We start from the raw sequence: 21,403 nt of genomic DNA, 5'->3' as shown, positions 1-21,403 counted from the left end.
AACCACCATGCGAGGGAGCACGCATTAAGGTGGTTAATGCTTGCGGGGAGGAGCTGAAACAGCCGCCGAGGGACCCCAGAAGACCAGGTTCAGGGCCACTCTGTGCAGAACGAGCTGCACAGTGAAGGTAAGTATAACATGTTTGTTATTTTTTTAAAAAAAAAATTTTACCTTTACAACCCCTTTAAGGTGAATCCAGAGCTTCCCGACATCAATACAGGACCCCTTGACCTAACAAAGGTGAACATTCTCCTACAACAACCAGGTAGTAAGATGGGCGCTTTACAACCACTTTAAGCTGGCTGCATCATGAACCAAAATTTGCTTATCTATGACAGTCACTCTGTCCTTATGATTCTGACATAGCTCAAAGGCAATCTACATAAGAAAAGAGAAATAGCACCACATTTGTGCTGGCTAGAAGGATGGAAGATTTCAGACTGCTTTCTTTTTATTTCAAGTTCATGCAGCACATCTAGAACCTTATGGGAATCTTAAAAGGGGTTGTAAACCCTCTGTGTTTTTCACCTTAATTCATTTTATGCACTAAGGTGAAAAAACTCCTTTAGTGTAGCAGCCCCCAGAGCCCCCCTTTTACTTACCTGAACCCTGTTTTTCCAGCGCCAGTGACGAGCACACCCGCTCCAGCTGGTGTCTTAAGTCCTGATTGGATAGATTGATAGCAGCGCAGCCATTGGTTCCTGCTGCTGTCAATAAAATGTAATGATGTTGGAGCCAGGGGGGCGGGGCCAAGTCTTGCTGTCTGTCAATGGACGCAGTAGCAGGACTTGGGAGTGCGCCCGCATGAGTGTCCCCAGTGAAGCGCTTTCCCATCAGAACACTACTCATATTTGGTGAAATAAAGAGCCCCATTGTTTATACGTGTTCAGTTTGCACCTACTACATTGTAATAACTCTGATCAGCCACCATGGTCACTGCACAACAATGAGCAACAATTTACCATTTCTGTGCAACCAGCCACCAAATACCGACAGGGCACTCTGCACCGGCCACATGACTTCACATGATCCGGCAACTAAGAAAGAAGAACAGAACAGTAGTCAGATACAATTATGTGTAACCCATCACATCCATTTAATGTGATGGTATAACGCTTTGCAGTTTTTTAGTATCAAACTCTAATAAACGTTTGTTTATGCTGCAAAATGTTGAAATATTGCTGTCATCATCACAATGACTTCTGTAAGGGAGAGGAAATCCTCCCTCTCCCAAAAAAAATGTTAGAAATTTCCACCATGACACTTGTCCTAATTTTGAGTTCTCTCCCATTCTGGTGACAACTTTCAAATTTTGGTTTTCCCCTCAATATTCTATCCTCCATAAAAATCCCTTTCAGCAGGAGATATTTTTCACCTGAATAATTTATATTTTCACTACCAATTGATTCAACTTTTGCTGCTACTTTTCAAATCGCTATTGTTTGCTTTGTGTAAAATCTATATAAAAACAGAATGTGATCATTTACAAATCTCAAACCCATATTTTATTCACAATAGAAGACATACACTACCTGCCTGGAGTTTGCATGTTCTCCCTGTGCCTGCATGGGTTTCCCCTGGGTACTCAGGTTTCCTCCCACACTCCAAAGACATGCTGGTAGGTTAATTGGCTTCTGTCAAAATTGGCCCTAGTATATGTTAGGGACCTTAGATTGTAAGCTCCTTGAGGGTAGGGACCGATGTGAACGTACAATGTATATGTAAAGCGCTGCGTAAATTAACGGCGCTATACAAGTACCTTAAATAATAATAATATCAAATGTTTAACCACTTTCTGCCAAATCACGTACCTGTACCTTGTTTGACTTCAATTGGTTGTACCGGAGCGATGCATGCAGCTGCAGGTACCGTTTTTTAGAGCAGACGGTCGGCTCTCTTGCAATAAACAACCGGATGCAGCTAAACAGCCACTTGATTGTTATCACAAGAAGCGGGAGGAGACGTTTAGCATGCCCCCCCCCCTCCCCCCCATCTCCTTCTGCCACTCACCCGGGCTCTCCCACAATACTAGGGGACCCGAGCGGGCAGCCGGCACACCTGCTGGCTAACCAGAGACCCGAAGAAAGCCGGGAAAGGCTTTGATCGGGTCTTGGATGTAGTAACCCGGAAGCGACGTCATGACATAATTTCCAGTTTACTGGAGTCTTAAAGGAACCAGTTTAAAAAAAAAAATTAAAAAAAAAAAAAATCGAAAACATTTAAAAACACCGCTTTTATGCTCGGTACACACGATAGGATTTTCTGACAACAAAATCCATGGATTTTTTTCCGAAGGATGTTGGCTCAAACTTGTCTTGCATACACACGGTCACACAAATGTTGTCGGAAATTCCGAACGTCAAGAATGCAGTGACGTACAACACATATGACGAGCCGAGAAAAATGAAGTTCAATAGCCAGTGCGGCTCCTTCTGCTTGATTCCGAGCATACGTGGACTTTTGTGCGTCGGAATTGTGTACACACGATCGGAATTTCCGGCAAGTTTCGTTGTCGGAAAATTTGAGAACCTGCTCTCAAACATTTGTTGGCGGAAATTCCGACAACAAATGTTCTATGGAGCATACACACGGTAGACTTCCCGACAACAAGCTCACATCCAACATTTGTTGTCGGAAAATCCTATCGCGTGTACAGGGCATAAGTGTTTTGAATGCTTTCAAGTGCAAAGGAGGGATTTTGGGTCTTTTAGACCCCAGATGCCTCCATAAGTATACCTGTCACGTGCCTATTGCTGTCACAAGGTGACAGCAATAAAAAAATAATAATTTAAAGCATCAGTGTAAAAAAAAAAAAAAGTGCCCCTGTCCTAGCACGCAAAGACAAATGCGTGCATCAGCCCTGAACGCAAGCAAACCTCGATCCTCCCACACGTGAGGCATCACCGAGAAAGTCAGATCATGGGCAGCAATTCTAGCACCAGCCCTCCTCTGTACATCTAAAGCGGTAACCTGTAAAGGTTTTTAAAGCATCACCTATGAATAGTAGAATTGACGTAGTTTGTCACGTTGTGCATTTTTTTAAAGGGTGACATGTTTGTTATCTATTTACTCAGCGTGTTATATCTTTTATATTTTACAAAAAAAATTACGTAAAAAATTACATATTGCTTTTTTTGTATTAAAATTAAAAATTCCCAAAAACTACGTTTGAAATAACGCTGCGCAAATACTGTGTGACATAAAAAATTCCAAAATCCACCATTTTATTCCCTTGGGTCTGTGCTAAAAAAAAAAAAAAAATTGTATAATGTTATGGGGGTTATAAGTAATTTTCTAGCAAAAAATACCAATTTAAACTTGTAAACAAAAAGTGCCAGAAAAAGCATGGCCTTCAAGTGGTTAAACTGAAAAAAAATGTACCATTTTGTGAAAGAAAATTTAAATTTGATATTGATGGCAGTAAAACATCTAAAAAAAGTTGGGACAGGGCCATGTCTACCACTGTAGCATCACCTCTTCTTATAACAAGACAGTGAATGTCTAGGAACTGAGAAGACTAGTACTAAAGTCCTGGGAGAGGAATTTTGTCCCATTCTTGCCCAATATACGATTTTAACTTCTCAATAGTCCTGGGTCTTTGTATTTTTCATTTCAAGATGCGCCAAATATTTTTGGTTAATAAAAGGTCTGGACTGAAGGCAGGTCAGTCAAGCGCCCAGACTCTTCTGCTATGAAGCCATGTTGTTGTCATAAATGCACTATGCAGTTTAGCATTGTCCTGAAATATGCAAGGCCTTCCCTGAATAAGACATCATCTGGATGGGAGCATATGCTGCTCTAAAAACCTTGATATATCTTTCAGCATTGATGATGTCTTTCCAGATGTGCAAGCTGCCTGTTCCATACGCACAAATGCACCCCCAATACCATAAGAGATGCAGGCTTTTGAACTGAGCACTGAGAACAAGCCAGAAGGTCCCTCTCCTCTTTAGTCCAGAGGACGCAGCACTCATGGTTGCCAAAAAGAATGTCAAATTTTAAATCTTCTGACCACAGAAAGTTTTCCACTTTGCAACAGACCATTTTAAATGGGCTTCCGCCCAGAGAAGATGGCAGCATTTCTAGATCATGTTCAGATATGGCTTCCTTGCAGGACAGAGCTTTACCTTGGTTTTTGGATGGCACGGTGAACTATGTTCATAGACAGTGATTTTTAGAAGTAGTATTCCCGAGATCATGCAGTAAAGTCCATCACAGAATCATGCCGGTTTGTAATGCAGTGCCGTCATAGGGCCCGAAGATTATGGGCACCCAATATTGCATCTCGGTCTTGTCCCTTGCACACAGAGATTTCTCCAGATTCACAGAATCCTTTGATGATATGTACTGTAGATGAAATATTTAAAAGTATTTGCAATTTTACACTGCAAAACATTATTCTGAATTTGTTCGACAATTTTTTGATGCAGCTTTTCAAAGATTGGTGAACCTTTTTCGATCTTTACTTCTGAGACATTATGACTCTCTAAGATGCTCTCTTTATACCCAATGAGGTTATTGACCTGTTGACAATTAACCTTATTAATTACCAAATGTTCTTCAAGCTCTTCCTAGTCAGTTCCACTTACTTTGCCAACTCTGTTGCCCTGCCCTAACTTTTTTGAGATGTGTTGCTGCCATCAATTTTAAAATTACCTTATTTTCTTTAAATGGTACATTTTCAGAGTTTAACCACTTCAATACCAGGCACTTAGACACCTTCCCGCCCAGCCCAATTTTCACCTTTCAGCGCTGTTGCAATTTGAATGACAATTGCGCGGTCATGCTACACTGTACCCAAACAAATTTTTTATCATTTTGTTCCCACAAATAGAGCTTTCTTTTGGTGGTATTTGATCACCTCTGCGGTTTTTATTTTTTGCGCAACAAATAAAAAAAGACCGAAAATTTCGAAAAAAAACAAGTTTTTCTTTGTTTCTGTTAAATTTTTTTGTAAATAAGCACGCTTTCTCCTTCAATAATGGGCACTGATACGGCGGCACAGATGGGCACTGATACGGCGGCACTGATGGGCACCGATGAGGTGGCACCGATGAGGTGGCACTAACGGGCACTGATGATGGGCACTGATAGGCAGCACTGATGGGCACTGATAGGTGGCACTGATAGGTGGCACTGGTATGCGGCACTGATGGGCACTCATAGGTGGCACCGATGGGCACACATAGGCGGCACTGATGGGCACTCGTAGGTGGCATTGATTGGTATATATGGGTGGTACTGATGGGTACGTATGTGTGGCACTGATGTGTGGCACTGATGGGCACTGATAGGTGGGCACTGATGGGCACAGGTGGCACAGATGGGCAATGACAGGTGGCACAGATGGGCAATGACAGGTGGCACAGATGGGCAATGACAGGTGGCACAGATGGGCAATGACAGGTGGCACTGATAGAGCATTGCTGGGCAGATCTGGGCATATTATGGACATAATAGTGCCAATCAGTGCCCATTTGTGGGCACTGATTGGCACAGATTGGGCACATGTGGATGGCCATGGGGTACATACCTGGCCATCCACGTTGCCCCTTCCCTGGTGGTCCTAGTGGCATCCCTGGTAGTCCAGTGGGGTGATCTGAGGGGGGGCTGCACTGATAAACAATCAGCGCAGACCCCCCCTGCCAGGAGAGCCGCCGATCGGCTCTCCTCTACTCGCGTCTGTCAGACGCGAGTGAGGAAGAGCCGATCAACGGCTCTTCCTATTGACAGCGTGATCAGCCGTGATTGGACACGGCTGATCACGTGGTAAAGAGCCTCCGCCGGAGGCTTTTTACCAAGATCAGTGTAGCGGTGTGTCAGACTGACACACCGCTCCACCGATCGCCGCGATGCGCGCCCCCGGGGGCGCGCTGCGGCATGTTATCCTGCTGGACGTCATATGACGTCCAGTCAGGATAACACAACCACTTCCCGGACGTCAATCCGCTATAGGGCGGGCGGGAAGTGGTTAAATATTTTCTATTGTGGATAAAATATGGGTTTATGAGATTTGCAAAATATTGCATTCTGTTTTTATGTAGATTTTACACAGCGTCTGAACCTTTTTGGAACTGGGATTGTAATGTATATATTTATATAATTTTTTAATAAATAGATATCGGCTGATATAGTTAACATATTTGTAAATATACATTTTTTACCAATGTGTTTATTATTAGTCCTGATGAAGGAAACCTAGGATACTGAAACCTGTGGTTCTCTTGAATCCATCAGTAAACATTTAAATGAAAGAAAGATTGCGGTAGCATAGTAGATTACTTTGCACACAGGCAATAAAGAGTGTACTGCTTGCATTGTTTTTTTCTCATGAATACACACACAGGACTGTTGAGGGTGCTCTTTTCTTTGGACCCAACACCCTCAAGAAACCAATTTCTCCAGCAATAAAATATGATAGGGGTTCTCATCCTCTTCCAAAACTAAAAGTTCTTGCTCCAGATAATATTATATCATATAGAAATGTTCCTTCTTGGAAAATCCCTGTGTCCGGGGTTAACCCTTCCTTTTGCTTGTGGGGAACAGAAGGGGAGGTTAAATAAACATGGATTTTGTCAGTCCTTTGGATGAATAGTGGGAAACTGTTTTGCGGTTCCCAACATATTCAAGGATTGGTAAGACAGACATCACAAGACAGCCACCCTCCTACTACCACCGTTAACAGCATCAAAATCAATGCCATGGTGTAGCAGAAATTCCTTCTTCATATCCTGTATGCACAGGTTTTTTCACAAACCTCTGCCTCCCCCCATTTTGTTTGCAGGTGTCTCCTTTGCCTAGCCAGTTGCAAAAGAAGAAAGCAGTGTGTGCTAGCTCCAGACCAGGTCTGTGTACATCCACTGAAACATGCCAAAAAGTGCTCCCAGCTCCTGACAGAGAGCTGCAGGAGCCAATCTCTCACCTATCCCCTTCAACTAGGAGGTTCAGGATACCAGTGTGGATAATGGAGGAACCAACTGCAGGGAAAGCAGGTAGGTGTTTTGGGACAGGGGAAGCTTGTAATGGTACTGGAGCATTTTCAAACTTAATGCTGTGAATGCATTAAGGTAAAAACCATTAAGCCTTTAGTACTACCAGTGGGGAACCAGTGATGATAGAAAAATGGAGGAGCACCAACCAACCTTTAGGTTACCTACAAATCAGCAAGTGTGGGATAAGTATTAGCCTGATAGTCCAGATGGTCCTTTAGTTTGAGAGGGGTAATTAAGGTAAGAGAAGGGTCAGCGGTTAACAGATTAGGGGGAGTAATAAGGCCAAGTGCTGAATTCAAGTTAAGAGGTTCAATTCCTTATACATTTTATCCCAAGCAAAAACAGAAAAAATTTGATCTGGTTGGCGTACCACAATTTCCGTGTTTAGTGAGCAGATCAACATGCAACTGTAATGTGTTTGCAGTGGGCTTTTATACATTATTTCTGCTTTTTCTTTGTTACTATGTTGCTTTCACATGGGGTTGTGGTGCATTTTTGTGTTGCATTCAGGCATGATTACAGTATGTGTGAAAAAATTGTGTACGCTGTACTTTTTTTATTTTATTTTATAGTGCACATAAAAGCACCACAATGGTGTTAACTAGGTTCATAGAAATACATCAATTTTTCTTACATATGCATGTGTACTGCATTTAAAAAAAAGTGCTTGATTGCATCTGGTGTAAACAAGCCCCAAATCTAGTTTTTGGAGACCAAACTAAATTCTAAGGAAACAAAACTACCTTTTCTCTAGGGATCTTTTTCTTTCCACAGCCTTCACACGTCATGGGGAATTTAGGGCAGATCTCATCATGAGCCTATAAATACCAGAAACAGAGTGAGTAAAATGGTGATCAGCACAAACTGATAAAACTGGACATATACTATACAATCTGCTTGTACAATCTCATTAAGATTTACCACCCACTATATAGTACAAAAGCCTGCCTGCTTTGATATAAACAGCATTGTTTACAACCCAATTCTAGGCAAAATGAAAATTACATGTGCATTGTGCTTCAATTAACCGCTGCACACTTAAACCCCCTTAATAACCAGACCAGTTTTCAGCTTTCAGTGCTCTCACATTTTGAATGACAATTACTCAGTCATGCAACACTGTACCTATGTGAAATTTTTGTCCTTTCTTTCACACAAATAGAGCTTACTTTTGGTGGTATTTAATCACTGCTGGGTTTTTTATTTTTTGCGCTATAAAAGAAAAAAAGACCGAAAATTCTGTAAAAAAATTCATTTTTCTTCTTTTCTGTTATAAAATTTTGCAAATTAGTAATTTTTCTTCATAGATTTTGGCCAAAATTTATACCGCTACATAGCTTTGGTAAAAATAACCCAAAATGGTGTATATTATTTGGTCTTTGTGAAAGTTAGAGAGTCCAAAAGCTATGGTGCCAATATCTGAAAATTGATTACACCTGAAGTACTGACGGCCTATCTAATTTCTTGAGACCCTAACATGCCAGAAAAGTACAAATACCCCCCAAATGACCCCTTTTTGGAAAGAAGACATTCCAAGGTATTTAGATAGATGCATGGTGAGTTTTTTGAAGTTGTCATTTTTTCCCACAATTCTTTGAAAAATCAAGATTTTTCTTTTTCTTTTTTTTTTTCACAAAATTATCATATTAGCAGATTATTTCTCACACACAGCATATGCATACCACAAATTACACCCCAAAACACATTCTGCTATTACTCCAGAGTATGGCGATACCACATGTGAGAGACTTTTACACAGCTTGGCCACATACAGAGGCCCAACATGCAGGGAGCACCTTCAGGCGTTCTGGAGCACCCAGGCCAATTCTGACATTTCTCTCCTACATGTAAAAATCATAATTTATTTGTTGGAAAATTGCATAGAACCCCAAAACATTATATATTTTTTTTAGCAAAGACCCTAGAGAATACAATGGCGGTCATTGCAACTTTTTATCTTGCACAGTATTTGCGCAGCAATTTTTCGAACCCATTTTTTTTTGGAAAAATACGTTTTGTGCTTCTTTTTAAAAAAAGAAACAAAACAGTAAAGTTAGCCCAATATTTTTGCATTATGTGAAAGATCAAGTTATGCTGAGTAAAAAGATACCCAACATGTCACCCTTCAAAATTGCACACGCTCGTGGAATGGCGCCAAACTTCACTACTTAAAAATCCCCATAGGCGACCCTATAAAAAATATTTTACAGGTTACAGGTTTTGAGTTACAGAGGAGGTCTAGGGCCAAAATTATTGCTCTCGCTCTACTGATCGCAGCGATACCTCACATGTGTGGTTTAAACACCGTTTTCATATGTGGGCGGGACTAACTTATGCGTTCGCTTTTGCATGCGAGCACACGGGGACAGGGGTGCTTTAAAATTTTTTCTATTTTTTTATTGTTCATTTTACTTTATTTTAGTTTGACGCTTTCTTCCAAAAAATACATTTTTTGATCACTTTTATTCCTATTACAAGGAATGTAAACATCGCTTGTAATAGGAATATGGCATGACAGGTCCTCTTTACAGTGAGATATGGGGTCAAGATCCCACATCTCACCTCTAGGCTGGGAAGCCTGAATTTAAAAAAAACAAAAAAAACGATCCTGGCTTTGATCGTAGCGGTGAGTCGGTAGAAGCACCTTGAGGGCAGCGGGAGGGGGGACGCCCCCTCTCGCAAGAACGATCAAGCAGTGGAACAGCCGCTATGATCATTCTTATGGTGTAGGGAAGGGAATCGCCGGCTGAAAAAGCTGATATCTGAATGATGCCTGTAGCTGCAGGCATCATTCAGATATCCCCGCACAAAGTCAAGGATGTCATATGAAAGCCGGCGGGCAGTGGTTAAAACGCATTTTTTTTTAACACAAAGTTGCCCATTTATACAATGTTTCTAACACATAGCATGTAAATAACCAAAAATGACACCCCAAAAAAGATTCTCCTACTCCTCCGGAGTACGGCGATACCACATGTGTGAGACTTCCACAGCCTGGCCACATACAGAGGCCGAGTACAGCCGAGTATGGCTGGGTATGACTGAGCATGGCTGGGTATCACAGAGTATGGCAGAGTATGGCACGGTATTGCAGAGTATTGCAGGGCATTGCAGAGTATTGCAGGGCATTGCGGGGTATTGCAGAGCATGGGGGGGATGGCTGAACATGGATGGCTGGATGTAACTGAGTCATTGTCACAGAGCAGCGCTGTGGGCACTACACATCCAGCCCACAGCACTGCTGCCATCCATAGTTACATAGTTACATAGTAGGTGAGGTTGAAAAAAGACACAAGTCCATCAAGTCCAACCTATGTGTGTGATTATGTGTCAGTATTACATTACATATCCCTGTATATTGCGGTCATTCAGGTGATTATCTAATAGTTTCTTGAAGCTATCAATGCTCCCCGCTGAGACCACCGCCTGTGGAAGGGAATTCCACATCCTTGCCGCTCTTACAGTAAAGAACCCTCTACGTAGTTTAAGGTTAAACCTCTTTTCTTCTAATTGTAATGAGTGGCCACGAGTCTTATTAAACTCTCTTCTGCGAAAAAGTTTTATCCCTATTGTGGGGTCACCAGTACAGTATTTGTAAATTGAAATCATATCCCCTCTCAAGCGTCTCTTCTCCAGAGAGAATAAGTTCAGTGCTCGCAACCTTTCCTCATAACTAAGATCCTCCAGACCCTTTATTAGCTTTGTTGCCCTTCTTTGTACTCGCTCCATTTCCAGTACGTCCCTCCTGAGTACTGGTGCCCAGAACTGGACAGCATACTCCAGGTGCGGCCGGACCAGAGTCTTGTAGAGCGGGAGAATTATCGTTTTATCTCTGGAGTTGATCCCCCTTTTAATGCATGCCAATATTCTGTTTGCATTGCATGCCATTGCTGAGCCTATCATCCACTAGGACCCCAAAGTCCTTTTCCATCCTAGATTCCCCCAGAGGTTCTCCCCCCAGTGTATAGATTGCATTCATATTTTTGCCACCCAAATGCATTATTTTACATTTTTCTACATTGAACCTCATTTGCCATGTAGTCGCCCACCCCATTAATTTGTTCAGGTCTTTTTGCAAGATTTCCACATCCTGCGGAGAAGTTATTGCCCTGCTTAGCTTAGTATCGTCTGCAAATACAGAGATGGAACTGTTTATCCCATCCTCCAGGTCGTTTATGAACAAATTAAATAGGATTGGTCCCAGCACAGAACCCTGGGGGACCCCACTACCCACCCCTGACCATTCTGAGTACTCCCCATTTATCACCACCCTCTAAACACGCCCTTGTAGCCAGTTTTCAATCCATGTACTCACCCTATGGTCCATGCCAACGCACCTTATTTTGTACAGTAAACGTTTATGGGGAAGTGTGTCAAATGCTTTTGCAAAATCCAGATACACCACGTCTACGGGCCTTCCTTTATCTAGATGGCAACTCACCTCCTCAAAGAAGGTTAATAGATTGGTTTGGCAAGAACGATTCTTCATGAATCCATGCTGATTACTGCTAATGATATCATTCTTATTACTAAAATCTTGTATATAGTCCCTTATCATCCCCTCCAAGAGTTTACATACTATTGATGTTAGGCTAACTGGTCTGTAATTCCCAGGGATGTTTTTTGGGCCCTTTTTAAATATTGGTGCTACATTGGCTTTTCTCCAATCAGCTGGTACCATTCCAGTCAATAGACTGTCTGTAAAAATTAGGAACAACGGTCTGGCAATCACCTGACTGAGTTCCCTAAGTACCCTCGGATGCAAGCCATCTGGTCCCGGTGATTTATTAATGTTAAGTTTCTCAAGTCTAATTTTAATTCCGTCCTCTGTTAACCATGTAGGTGCTTCCTGTGTTGTGTCATGAGGATAAACACTGCAGTTTTGGTTACTGAAGCCCCCCGATTCACTCGTGAAGACTGAGGAGAAGAATAAATTCAATACCTCTGCCATCTCCCCATCCTTTGTAACCAGATGTCCTTCCTCATTCTTTATGGGGCCAATATGGTCTGTCCTCCCTTTTTTACTGTTTACATACTTAAAGAATTTCTTGGGATTTTTTTTTTTGTACCAATCGGTACACAGAGGGGAGGGAGGAACCGGCGTCATGACATGACGCCGGTTTGTTTACATGTGATCGCTCAGTCATTTGACGGAGCGAGCACATGGTAAAGGGCCGCTATCAGCGGCCGTTTACCGTGATCCGCGATGCGCCGGGTCCCCCGGACCCGGCGGTCACAGATGTTCTCAGGTGCGCGCCCCCAGGGGGCGCACGAGGGCGGGATTCTGGAAAGGACGTCATAGTACACCCTCCCGGGGTTAGGCAACCGCCCTGTAGCCGTCATTCGGCTATGGGCTGGTTGCTAAGTGGTTAAAAACAAAACCTACGAAGCAGTCCCAGGTATATTAGCCTTCATACCCCAATGAATCCTATATAATGGGGGGGCTAATAGCGTTCATAATAGTCCATAATAAAAAGGCATGACACTAAGTGTGCAACACAGTAGGACAACACAGGGGGCACCACTAAGTGCATTATTAAAAGACAATTTTAATGGAGCAGCCAATTCAACACTCACATAAATCTAGCTGGTTCGACAAAGGAACTGATTGGTGCTCCAAAACGCGTTACCAAAACAACAGGATCGTCCCTCGGCGTAATGTCACTTCTGGTTCCGCACTCCATGGTGGTTCCAGATGCCATTCTACCCCAACTGACAAGAGTCTCCCTGGCTCATCTCCCGATGGTGCTAGCTGCTTCTCTTTTGAATCCGGATGATCTCCCACTGCTGTTACTACATTTACAAGCATTCCCTTATGGATTTATGTGAGTGTTGAATTGGCTGCTCTGTTAAAGTTGTCTTTTAATACTGCACTTAGTGGCGCCCCCTGTGTTGTCCCATTGTGCTTTAATTACCTCTCAGCATTGATTGCAAACAACTCTTCCAAATGCAGGCCACAGATCGTGGTTGCAGGAAAGAAAATCACTCAATTCCCCCATCAATACAGTCAGTGTACTTCTGGTGGGGGCACAGGGAGCCGTCCATGCCAGGAGAACACCGTATATATTGCTAGCTGCTAAAGCCACTGGCAATCACTTGCTAAAAATGCAACAGGTGACAACACTCTGACATTATTGCATTGTAACCCTGTTAAATCAATCAGGTGTGGTTTGCCGCTGTCACCATCAGGAAGACCGCCTTGAGAAATCAAATGCAGCAATGGTTGGATTATATGTATAAGCCAAATCGTGACTGACATTTCAATGCTTCTGGTTAGGGAAGTACCCTACACAGTCATTTGCCATTATTTCCTTACAGCCATGAGCTTATCCTTCATCACAATATTCTTTGTTGTAACCCACTGTTGAATACTTATGTTAACTGTTCTACTGTGGATGGGAACTTGCCACAAGGGCCCAAGCTGCCCAACATCTGCAACATTAATTTGGTTCAGGAAATACTGAGGTATTAAAAAAAATAAGCTATGATTCTGCTGTACTAGCGAAGACCTTTTGATGTTTTTTCTTTCCTAAGTCTATCAGGTCATGTTTTATGCCCATCTTCTAATCCAGGGGTCTCCAAATTTTATAAACAAAGGGCCTGTTTACAGTCCTTCAGACTTTAGGGGGGGTGGACTGTGGCCATTGGGAGTGGAAATTCATCATTGGTGTCAGTGGGAAGAATAGTGCCCCCATCATTGGTGTCAGTGGGAAGAATAGTGCCCCCATCATTGGTGTCAGTGGGAAGAATAGTGCCCCCATCATTGGTGTCAGTGGGAAGAATAGTGCCCCATCATTGGTGTCAGTGGGAAGAATGAGGCCCCTTCGTTGGTGTCAATGGGAGAAATACTGCCTCACCTTGATGTCCATAACAGGAATTATGTTCCATTGTTGGTGTCAGTGTGAAGAATAGGGTCTTGCATCAGTTGGATGAAAAGTACCCAGGGGGGCTGGATAAACGCAAGCAAAGATTGGGAGGAAATTTTATATACAGCAATTACAAGCTGGATTCCCCTAAAATAACTAACCGTTTAACACAGATGTAAATTCTACACAGGGCTTATGTGTCCAGTTCGTGTATCTTGTTACAAACCATACCTAAGCCTACTATGCCCCCTGTGTCTAACAAGTACTTTTTAAACATCTTATACGGGCATGCCCAGTTGTGGAGACCATTTGGACACAAGTAGTTCAAATTCTCCATGGCCTAATGATCCTTTATCCCTAGACCTAAAACTAGGTCTGCATGGTCTCCTTCCTTCCAGGTTTCTCCATGAAGTGCTTTTTTAGTGCATGTAAAGTGATCGCACGGAAATGGATGCAGGTAACCCCTACCTGTGTTTGAATCATGGGACCTATAGGTAAATCTCACCCTTCCTTGGAAAAAGTTACATTTACCTACAGAATGTATCCAGCTAAAAATAATACAATCTGGGATAGATGGTTATCGCTACATATGTTTAAGACGATTCCCTTGAATGTTAACTCTTTTCATTCCATGCTGTGACATGTTGACAGCCCCTTCTCCATGGGCTATTGGAAATTGCTGATAGACCTGTATTTTCCTGAGCTACTTCCTTATGCATTTCCTTCTTTGGAAGCCTTGTAGGACGTTACCATATGTATAACTGATGTGTAAGGCTTTACCCTATGCATGTAGTTTCCACAAACAGCAATTGGTACGTTTCTTGCAAAATCTCTTTTTTTCTTGTTTCAGGGCTATATTTCCCCTTGACATCTCTATTTTTTTACAAGTAATATTCATTGGCATTATGCTATGCACGGTTGGCTTGCGTCTAATAGCTGTATCACACTGTCCTTGCATGATCTCAAAGTTATTTCTATGTGAAAAAAATAAGGAAATGCATGTAATCACACTTTTAAATACACCTGCTAGAAGTTTTCAGGTAATATAAAAAGTGTGAAGAAAAACTACAGAAAAGCCTTTTGTACCTTGATATCTGGAAAGTAGAAAGAAAGCTTGCAGTATCTGCAGTTCAGTTTTCGCTCTGGACACTCGCGTTCGTTATGCCAGTCCTTGTCACTGACCCTGATGAGCTGTTTGCATGCTGGGCAGGGCGTTAACATGAACGGGCACTTCCCTTCATGTGTGGCCTGGGAAGAGAAAAGATTTCTGTTATTACATGTCTAGATCATGGCCATGTAAACACAAGAGGTGGGGCTGTGGGATACAGAACACTAATAAAAAAAAAAAAAAAAAATGCACATGAACACTTCTGAGATTCCGGAAGCATGAAAAGAAAACTGCACCTCCGCACAAGTCCTTTTCTAGGGGGACCTTGCAGCTGTATGGGCATGTAGTATTGCATATAAACAACGAACCCCACTTCATACATATTCACATGCATTTGTGCACATTTGAAAACATTTTTAATACGACTTTATAGATATTTTATTCAGAGTTATGCAAAGTGGGAAAATTCAAGGATAGAGATTTTCCTTGGTGTAGATGTGTTAAAAACATGCATATCTAAGTGTTTGAAATAAATGTTAATGTGCCTGCTCAGTGCATATTGAAGCATTGCAAACAATGGCCTTTTTATGCTTTATTGTTCTGCTGCCCATCTTCCTTGTCATGAAGAACAACTACCAAAAAATCAGGCTCAATCCTGGTTGTATGTCAGGTGCTTTGTTTTTTGTAAGCCAATGACTCAGAACAAGTAAGCAGCACGTGAAGACAGAGCTACCAACCTGCATACTTTATATGAACAGTGACAAAGTACTGAAGGGGGGGGGTTAGGGAATCGGCAAATTGACCAGGCGACTGGTATTTTTAAAGAAAGGCAGCCATTGCAGCCTCGGTACTTTTCCCATGCCATTTTTTTTTTTTTTAAAAGGTTTGAGTTTTAGGGACGACATTTTGGTATTTCAGTGTCACGAGAAGCATCCCATGCACATCACTCACACACACACACACTTTCATTCGGGAAATTTCTTCCATTCCACAATCAAAACAAACAACTGCATTACTGGAGACACTTTCATCACATGTTCTGAGAGAAAGAACATACCACACAATTATGTGTCATCCAAAGGCTCCAAGACTAACAAAGTTACTTCAAAGTGTGTGTGTGTGTGTGTGTGTGTGTGTGTGTGTGTGTGTGTGTGTGTGTGTGTGTGTGTGTGTGTGTGTGTGTGTGTGTGTGTGTGTCAGTTTATTATTACAGCCTTCCAGGGACTTTCCACACATTCTGGCCAGGAACCAGGGGCTTTCTGACTGCTACACATTGTTTTGTTTTTTTGTTTTTTTTAAGAAATTTTTTTCAGCATAGACGAAACACATACAGAATATCAGGTATTTTGAAAACATCACATACAACAAAAAACATTGCATAGTGCCCAATAATTTGGTTCACAGAACCGCTTTCCCTGTCCATATATATATCCCCGTCTCCATACTTCTCCAGCCTTTACTCATTCTCCCCATCTGCCAGTGTCTACTTTGTGTCAAAACCCACCTAAACCAAACCTTCCTAAATTTCTCAGGGGCTCCCCTGGCCTCATATGTCATGCGGTACAGAAGAACATCAGCATTCATATTTTAAGTGCTACTCCATATGCGTTTTTGCTTACAGTTTACACTACAAAAACTCACTCCAGATTTTTTTTTATGCAATGCATTCCAGTGTGGTTTTGATGCATTCCAGTACAGTTCTGTGCAGAAAAAATGCAGAATGTTATACTTTTTTTCTGCACTGGAATTGACTGCACTGGTGTGAACTATGCCACTGGAACCCAAATCTACTGTCTGTATTTTTGATGCAGAGAAAGAAAAAAAAAAAAAAAAAAACACACTGGACTGCATCATGTGTGAACCAGCCCTAAAGATACATTTGATGACTAAAATGTTTGCTCACTGAAGCTCCAGTATTTTTTTGTTTTTAATAAGTTCATAAATTGCTATATATAACTGGTATTATGTAGCAGCTTGTGAAGTCGGTTTACTGGCTCTTTAAACATTCACTATCAGGATGACACTTGTTGAGCTTGTGACAGACTTCTTTTTTTTTCTTTTATTTAGTAATTCTTCCCACGGGAATGAATCTTGAAAGCTAGTTCACCATCTAGGACAAGCAATTACGGCTCAACTTCCTATTTTTACCCCTCCTACCCCAACCACAGGTGTAAACAAAGCCTTTGTGAGCTGGTGCTCGATAGTGTTCCATCTTTGCTAAGTGCGTCATGAAACACTTTAGCAATGTGAGTGACGTCATCGCGGCTCCGGACAATCAAAACGCCGAAGCCGCGATACCCGGAAGGAAGATGGACGCACCCTACTGAGCATGTGCAGAGTGATTCCAAGGCTCTGTGCCATCAGCAGATAGATTGGGGACTGTGAAAGAAGGGATGGATCGGACTACACAGGCCACCCTTCGGTCCCCACATACACCTGTGACCCTGCCTGTGCCATCCCCCACCCCAAAGCACCTTGTCCCCATGTTAAGTGTGACAATGGTCTCTTCCCAAAAACCCTGGGCTGTGGTTGTCGGGGTCCGCAGGCGGGGGACTTATGTGAATCTGGAAACCCCCTTTAACAAGGGGGTCCCCAGATCCCCCCTTATGTGAATAATTTTTAGGTAAAAAAAGTGGCAAAAAGTGTTAAAACACAAGACAGTTTTTGACAAATCCTTTATTTAAAAAAAAAAAAAAGTGTCCCTTGAGGTAAATCCATCGTCAATCGCGCCACCCGTTGGATCCAAAAAACAGAAAAAATGAAAACACTCCAGCCTTCTAGGAGGCCTCCCAATGAATGCCTCCTCTCTTTCTTTTATAGGCAAGGGTCGGAACCACGTAGCCCAGCATGCACCAGTCCGTGACGTCAGAAGGGGGTCAACATCGCTTTGTTAGTGCAGGAACCTTTGGTTTTTCTTTCCCCTCAGCCCACTGGCTTGCATAAAAAAAAAAAAAAAAAAAAAAAAAAAAAAAAACCAATACCCACGTGCACCTAACATTAGAGACCCTGCAACAAGACCATTCATTTAACATGTTTTATGCATTTTATTTACTCCAACCGGTCCAACACAGTCTTCCTAAACTCTGAAGACTACTGCTGGATGCCATGTTGAATGTGATGTCAGAATCCCCAGCAGCCTCAGAGCTGTCTCTCAGGTGACACTACCCTATTCCTTTTAGTGAGGGGAGAGATGGATGATCTGGGCCAGTGCAAACTGTAATTGGACATCCAAGAAGAGAAGAGCGCGATGGTGTGCAAGTAGAGAGGGGACCAATATGAAGAATTGACTCTTTCTGGAGAATTAACATTTTCTAGCAAGTTCAAAGGCAAGCACAAGAAAAAAAAAACTGTAAGTAAGTGTTAACAATGCCTAATTTGTCTTCAGCATCTTCATACAGCTTCTTTTATATCTCAGGTACTCTGCTCTGTGTTCCTGGGTTTGCACACCTACAATGCCAATTATGAGTGGCTGCCGCACATCCTGCTGGATTTTATATTTTGGAGAATGTAAAAGGAGGAGCTGGAATACACAAAGGTGGGCAAGGACATCCAAAACAGCCATATAGAATTATGGTAGTGAGATTTATCCATATCCAAGACATACCAGAAGCCAGGGGCTAATATATCCCACAGTGATCCACCTATGACTAAAATATCACTTTTAGGTGTAGAAAGAATTCAAAAAGGTACCAAGTAAAGCTTTTATGTACATATGTAAATGATTGTATAAGTGCCTATAAGTAAATGGGTCTGTAGCTGGTAAACTACAAAAGTAAAATGGCAGACATCAAGGTTGAGAAGAACCTTTCAACTACTGCTAGGAAAAGCCGATGATGAGACTGCATTACGTATTTGGTATGCACAAAAAAGTTAATGAGCTCAGAGTTTTGTGTTGTGGTTATAAATCAGTGAGGACGCAGCACACCTCACCTCATACTCCTTGATTGTGCCTCTCCACGAGCACTCATTATTGTTACAGATGGCAGGCAGACTTTCCACCTCTCGCCGCGCTGCGTTATCAGGAAATGCCTACAAAATGACAAAGCAAAACCTAGATGAGACACTGCACACTAGCAATTGAACATGTTTGCATCAGGCAGCTCTATAAACATGCACAATCGATTGATCTGGGTGTGCGTGTTTATACTATGTAGCCATATGGAAGCCCTGCTGCCAGATACATACGTGATTGGTCACTACTTTTGAGATATATCTAAAAGGGTGCCTGGCAGTAGCTGCTGCAGGTCACAGACAGTCATTTAGGCCAAATCAGGTTATGGTAATCTTGCCTACATGGCAGAAAACAACATGGTCCACTGCAGTTCTTTATTTGCAACATTATTTGACTTGCTGCAGACTGGCAGTTGATTTGGGGGGATGACATCAGAGCTTTGCAGACTAATTGCACAGACTAAAGAAGAGATATGGGTCACATCAGTGTTCTCTATTCTGAACTATTTTCAAGCCTATGATCTCAGTACTAAGAATATTCCTCATCCAAGGGAGAGGTGACAGGCCCCATTATGTAAACATACCAGACTATGTAGTATCCTCCTCTCTGTGGTATGCCTGTGTATTTCTGACAGAATCCAACCCTTCCCCACACTATTCACCATTGGCCTGTCACTTACTGTGCTGCTTTCCAAAATGGAGATTCCTTCTTCAAAAAGGCCTTCCTGAATGCAAGCGGCACACTTCTGAGGACCGGAGCTGAGAGAGACACAAATAGATCATGAGCATGGCTTCTCTTCATTGCTATAGTATGCCACAGAAAGCTGAATAGCTAGGGACAAATTTAATAACCTTCACCATTCTGTCTGTTTTCCCTAAAGTATGTGTAAACCCTGACAATAAACTTCTTATTTTTTTGCCCATCTTTGGTATTCTAAATAACCTATTGAAAGTGTTCTGTTATATCTGTTTAATGAGGATAAAGAAAATACTTGTTGATCCCATCAGAAATCTTGCCAATAACGCCTTGTACTCTTCCTGTGCTGCACTCTTATCAGTTACATTGTTCCCAGCCATTTCTGAGGACTACCCCCCCCCCACATCATGCATAAGGGGGTGTACTTTAGTCCTGTCCTATGGTGATAACTCTGCTCCTTGTAGTCATCCTGGGACAGGAAGTGTGGTACTGGCAGAATCACCAGGCAAAAATACAAGTGCAGCCTTCACATCTAAGGACTGGTAAACTGCAATACATTATATTATTGTTCTTAGGTTTAGATACTCTTTAAAATACCGGTCTACCTAAAACCCATACGTCATTTACAGGTAGCAAAATCACAAATCTACTTAGACTGTTGTTATTTTCCAGGGGCTCTGGTATCCAGGCTTATGCTAAAGGAACTATAAAATAATTTCAGACTATTTTTCTTTTATTCTGAATTATGGTAATTAAATGAATGATGAAACTTTCCAGTGTGGAGAATCCTGGAGAACTATGAGATACTGGAGCATCCAAGTGTAAGAAGCAAGGGATGAAGAATTCCAATGTCACCCATTAATCTGAGAAACATCTGTTTTGGAGCTGAAAGGTCTAACATTAGTAAATCAGATTAAAATACCGAAACTATAATTCGCTTTTGACTGAAGAGTTTAAAGCTACTATGCAGGTGAAAACAGGTTCAACTTTTATGCCTGCCTTATCAAGGAAGAATAAAAATTCCAGTATATATCCCATAGTTTGCAACTTTCACGCAAAGCAAACCAATCAATATTCAATTATTGGGAAAGACATGTAGGCATTCTGGCCCAAATTTATGAAGAATTTTTTTTTTTTTTGGATATGTTTTATAGCAGAAAGTAACATTTTTCTTTTTATTTTAATTGGTCTTTTTTCAGTTATATAATAAAAAATAAAAAACCCAGTGGTGATCAAATGCCACCAAAAGAAAGCTCAATTTGTGTGAAAAACATGATATACAGTGGAACCTCGGATTGCAAGTAACGCGGGTTTACGAGCGTTTCGCAATACAAGCGATTTTTTTTTTTAAATCTGACTCGCTTTGCGAGCGTTGTTTCGGATTCAAGCTGCTGGGGTGTGCAGTATCACATTTGGCCAGAGGTGCCGGTGACGCTCAGTTCCGAGTGATCTCCGGCGCCCCCGCACCTCTGGCCACATGCGGTACTGCATAGACAAGCAGTGGCTGTGGAACAGATTATCCATATATTTCCATTATTTCCTATGGGAAAACTCGCTTTGATATACGAGTGCTTTGGATTACAAGCATTTGTCTGGAACAAGTTGTGCTCGTAATCCAAGGTATTACTGTAAATTTCATTTGGGTAAAGCACTGCATGACCGCGAAATTGCCAGTTAACGTAGTGTAGTGCTAAATAGCAAAAAATGGCCTGGTCATGAAGGGGGTAAAACCTTCTGGAGCTCAAATGATTAAGAAAAGACATATACACATTACTGATTATCTAACCCT

The 21,403-nt window shown here is 41.9% G+C and overlaps 1 protein-coding gene across 7 annotated transcripts in view; it reads right to left on the bottom strand.

Annotated features, from left to right (window-relative positions):
- The window catches only part of TRAF2 (TNF receptor associated factor 2), a 145,417-nt gene that overhangs the window by 17,892 nt on the left and 106,122 nt on the right, over positions 1–21,403 (bottom strand). For all 7 annotated transcript variants that reach the window (XM_073599966.1, XM_073599962.1, XM_073599965.1 and 4 more), the window contains 5 exons: positions 19,598–19,676; positions 18,897–18,995; positions 14,945–15,106; positions 7,736–7,810; positions 963–1,037 (listed from right to left, as the gene is read on the bottom strand). In XM_073599966.1, coding sequence (XP_073456067.1) covers positions 963–1,037; positions 7,736–7,810; positions 14,945–15,106; positions 18,897–18,995; positions 19,598–19,676 — 490 coding nt within the window. The remainder of the gene's footprint in view (positions 1–962; positions 1,038–7,735; positions 7,811–14,944; positions 15,107–18,896; positions 18,996–19,597; positions 19,677–21,403) is intronic.

The sequence above is a fragment of the Aquarana catesbeiana genome, linkage group LG09, assembly GCF_042186555.1.
Source record: "Aquarana catesbeiana isolate 2022-GZ linkage group LG09, ASM4218655v1, whole genome shotgun sequence".
Lineage (NCBI taxonomy): Eukaryota > Metazoa > Chordata > Amphibia > Anura > Ranidae > Aquarana > Aquarana catesbeiana.
The sequence above is the reverse complement of the archived record's forward strand: the minus strand, read 5'-3'. Positions and strand labels throughout refer to the sequence as shown.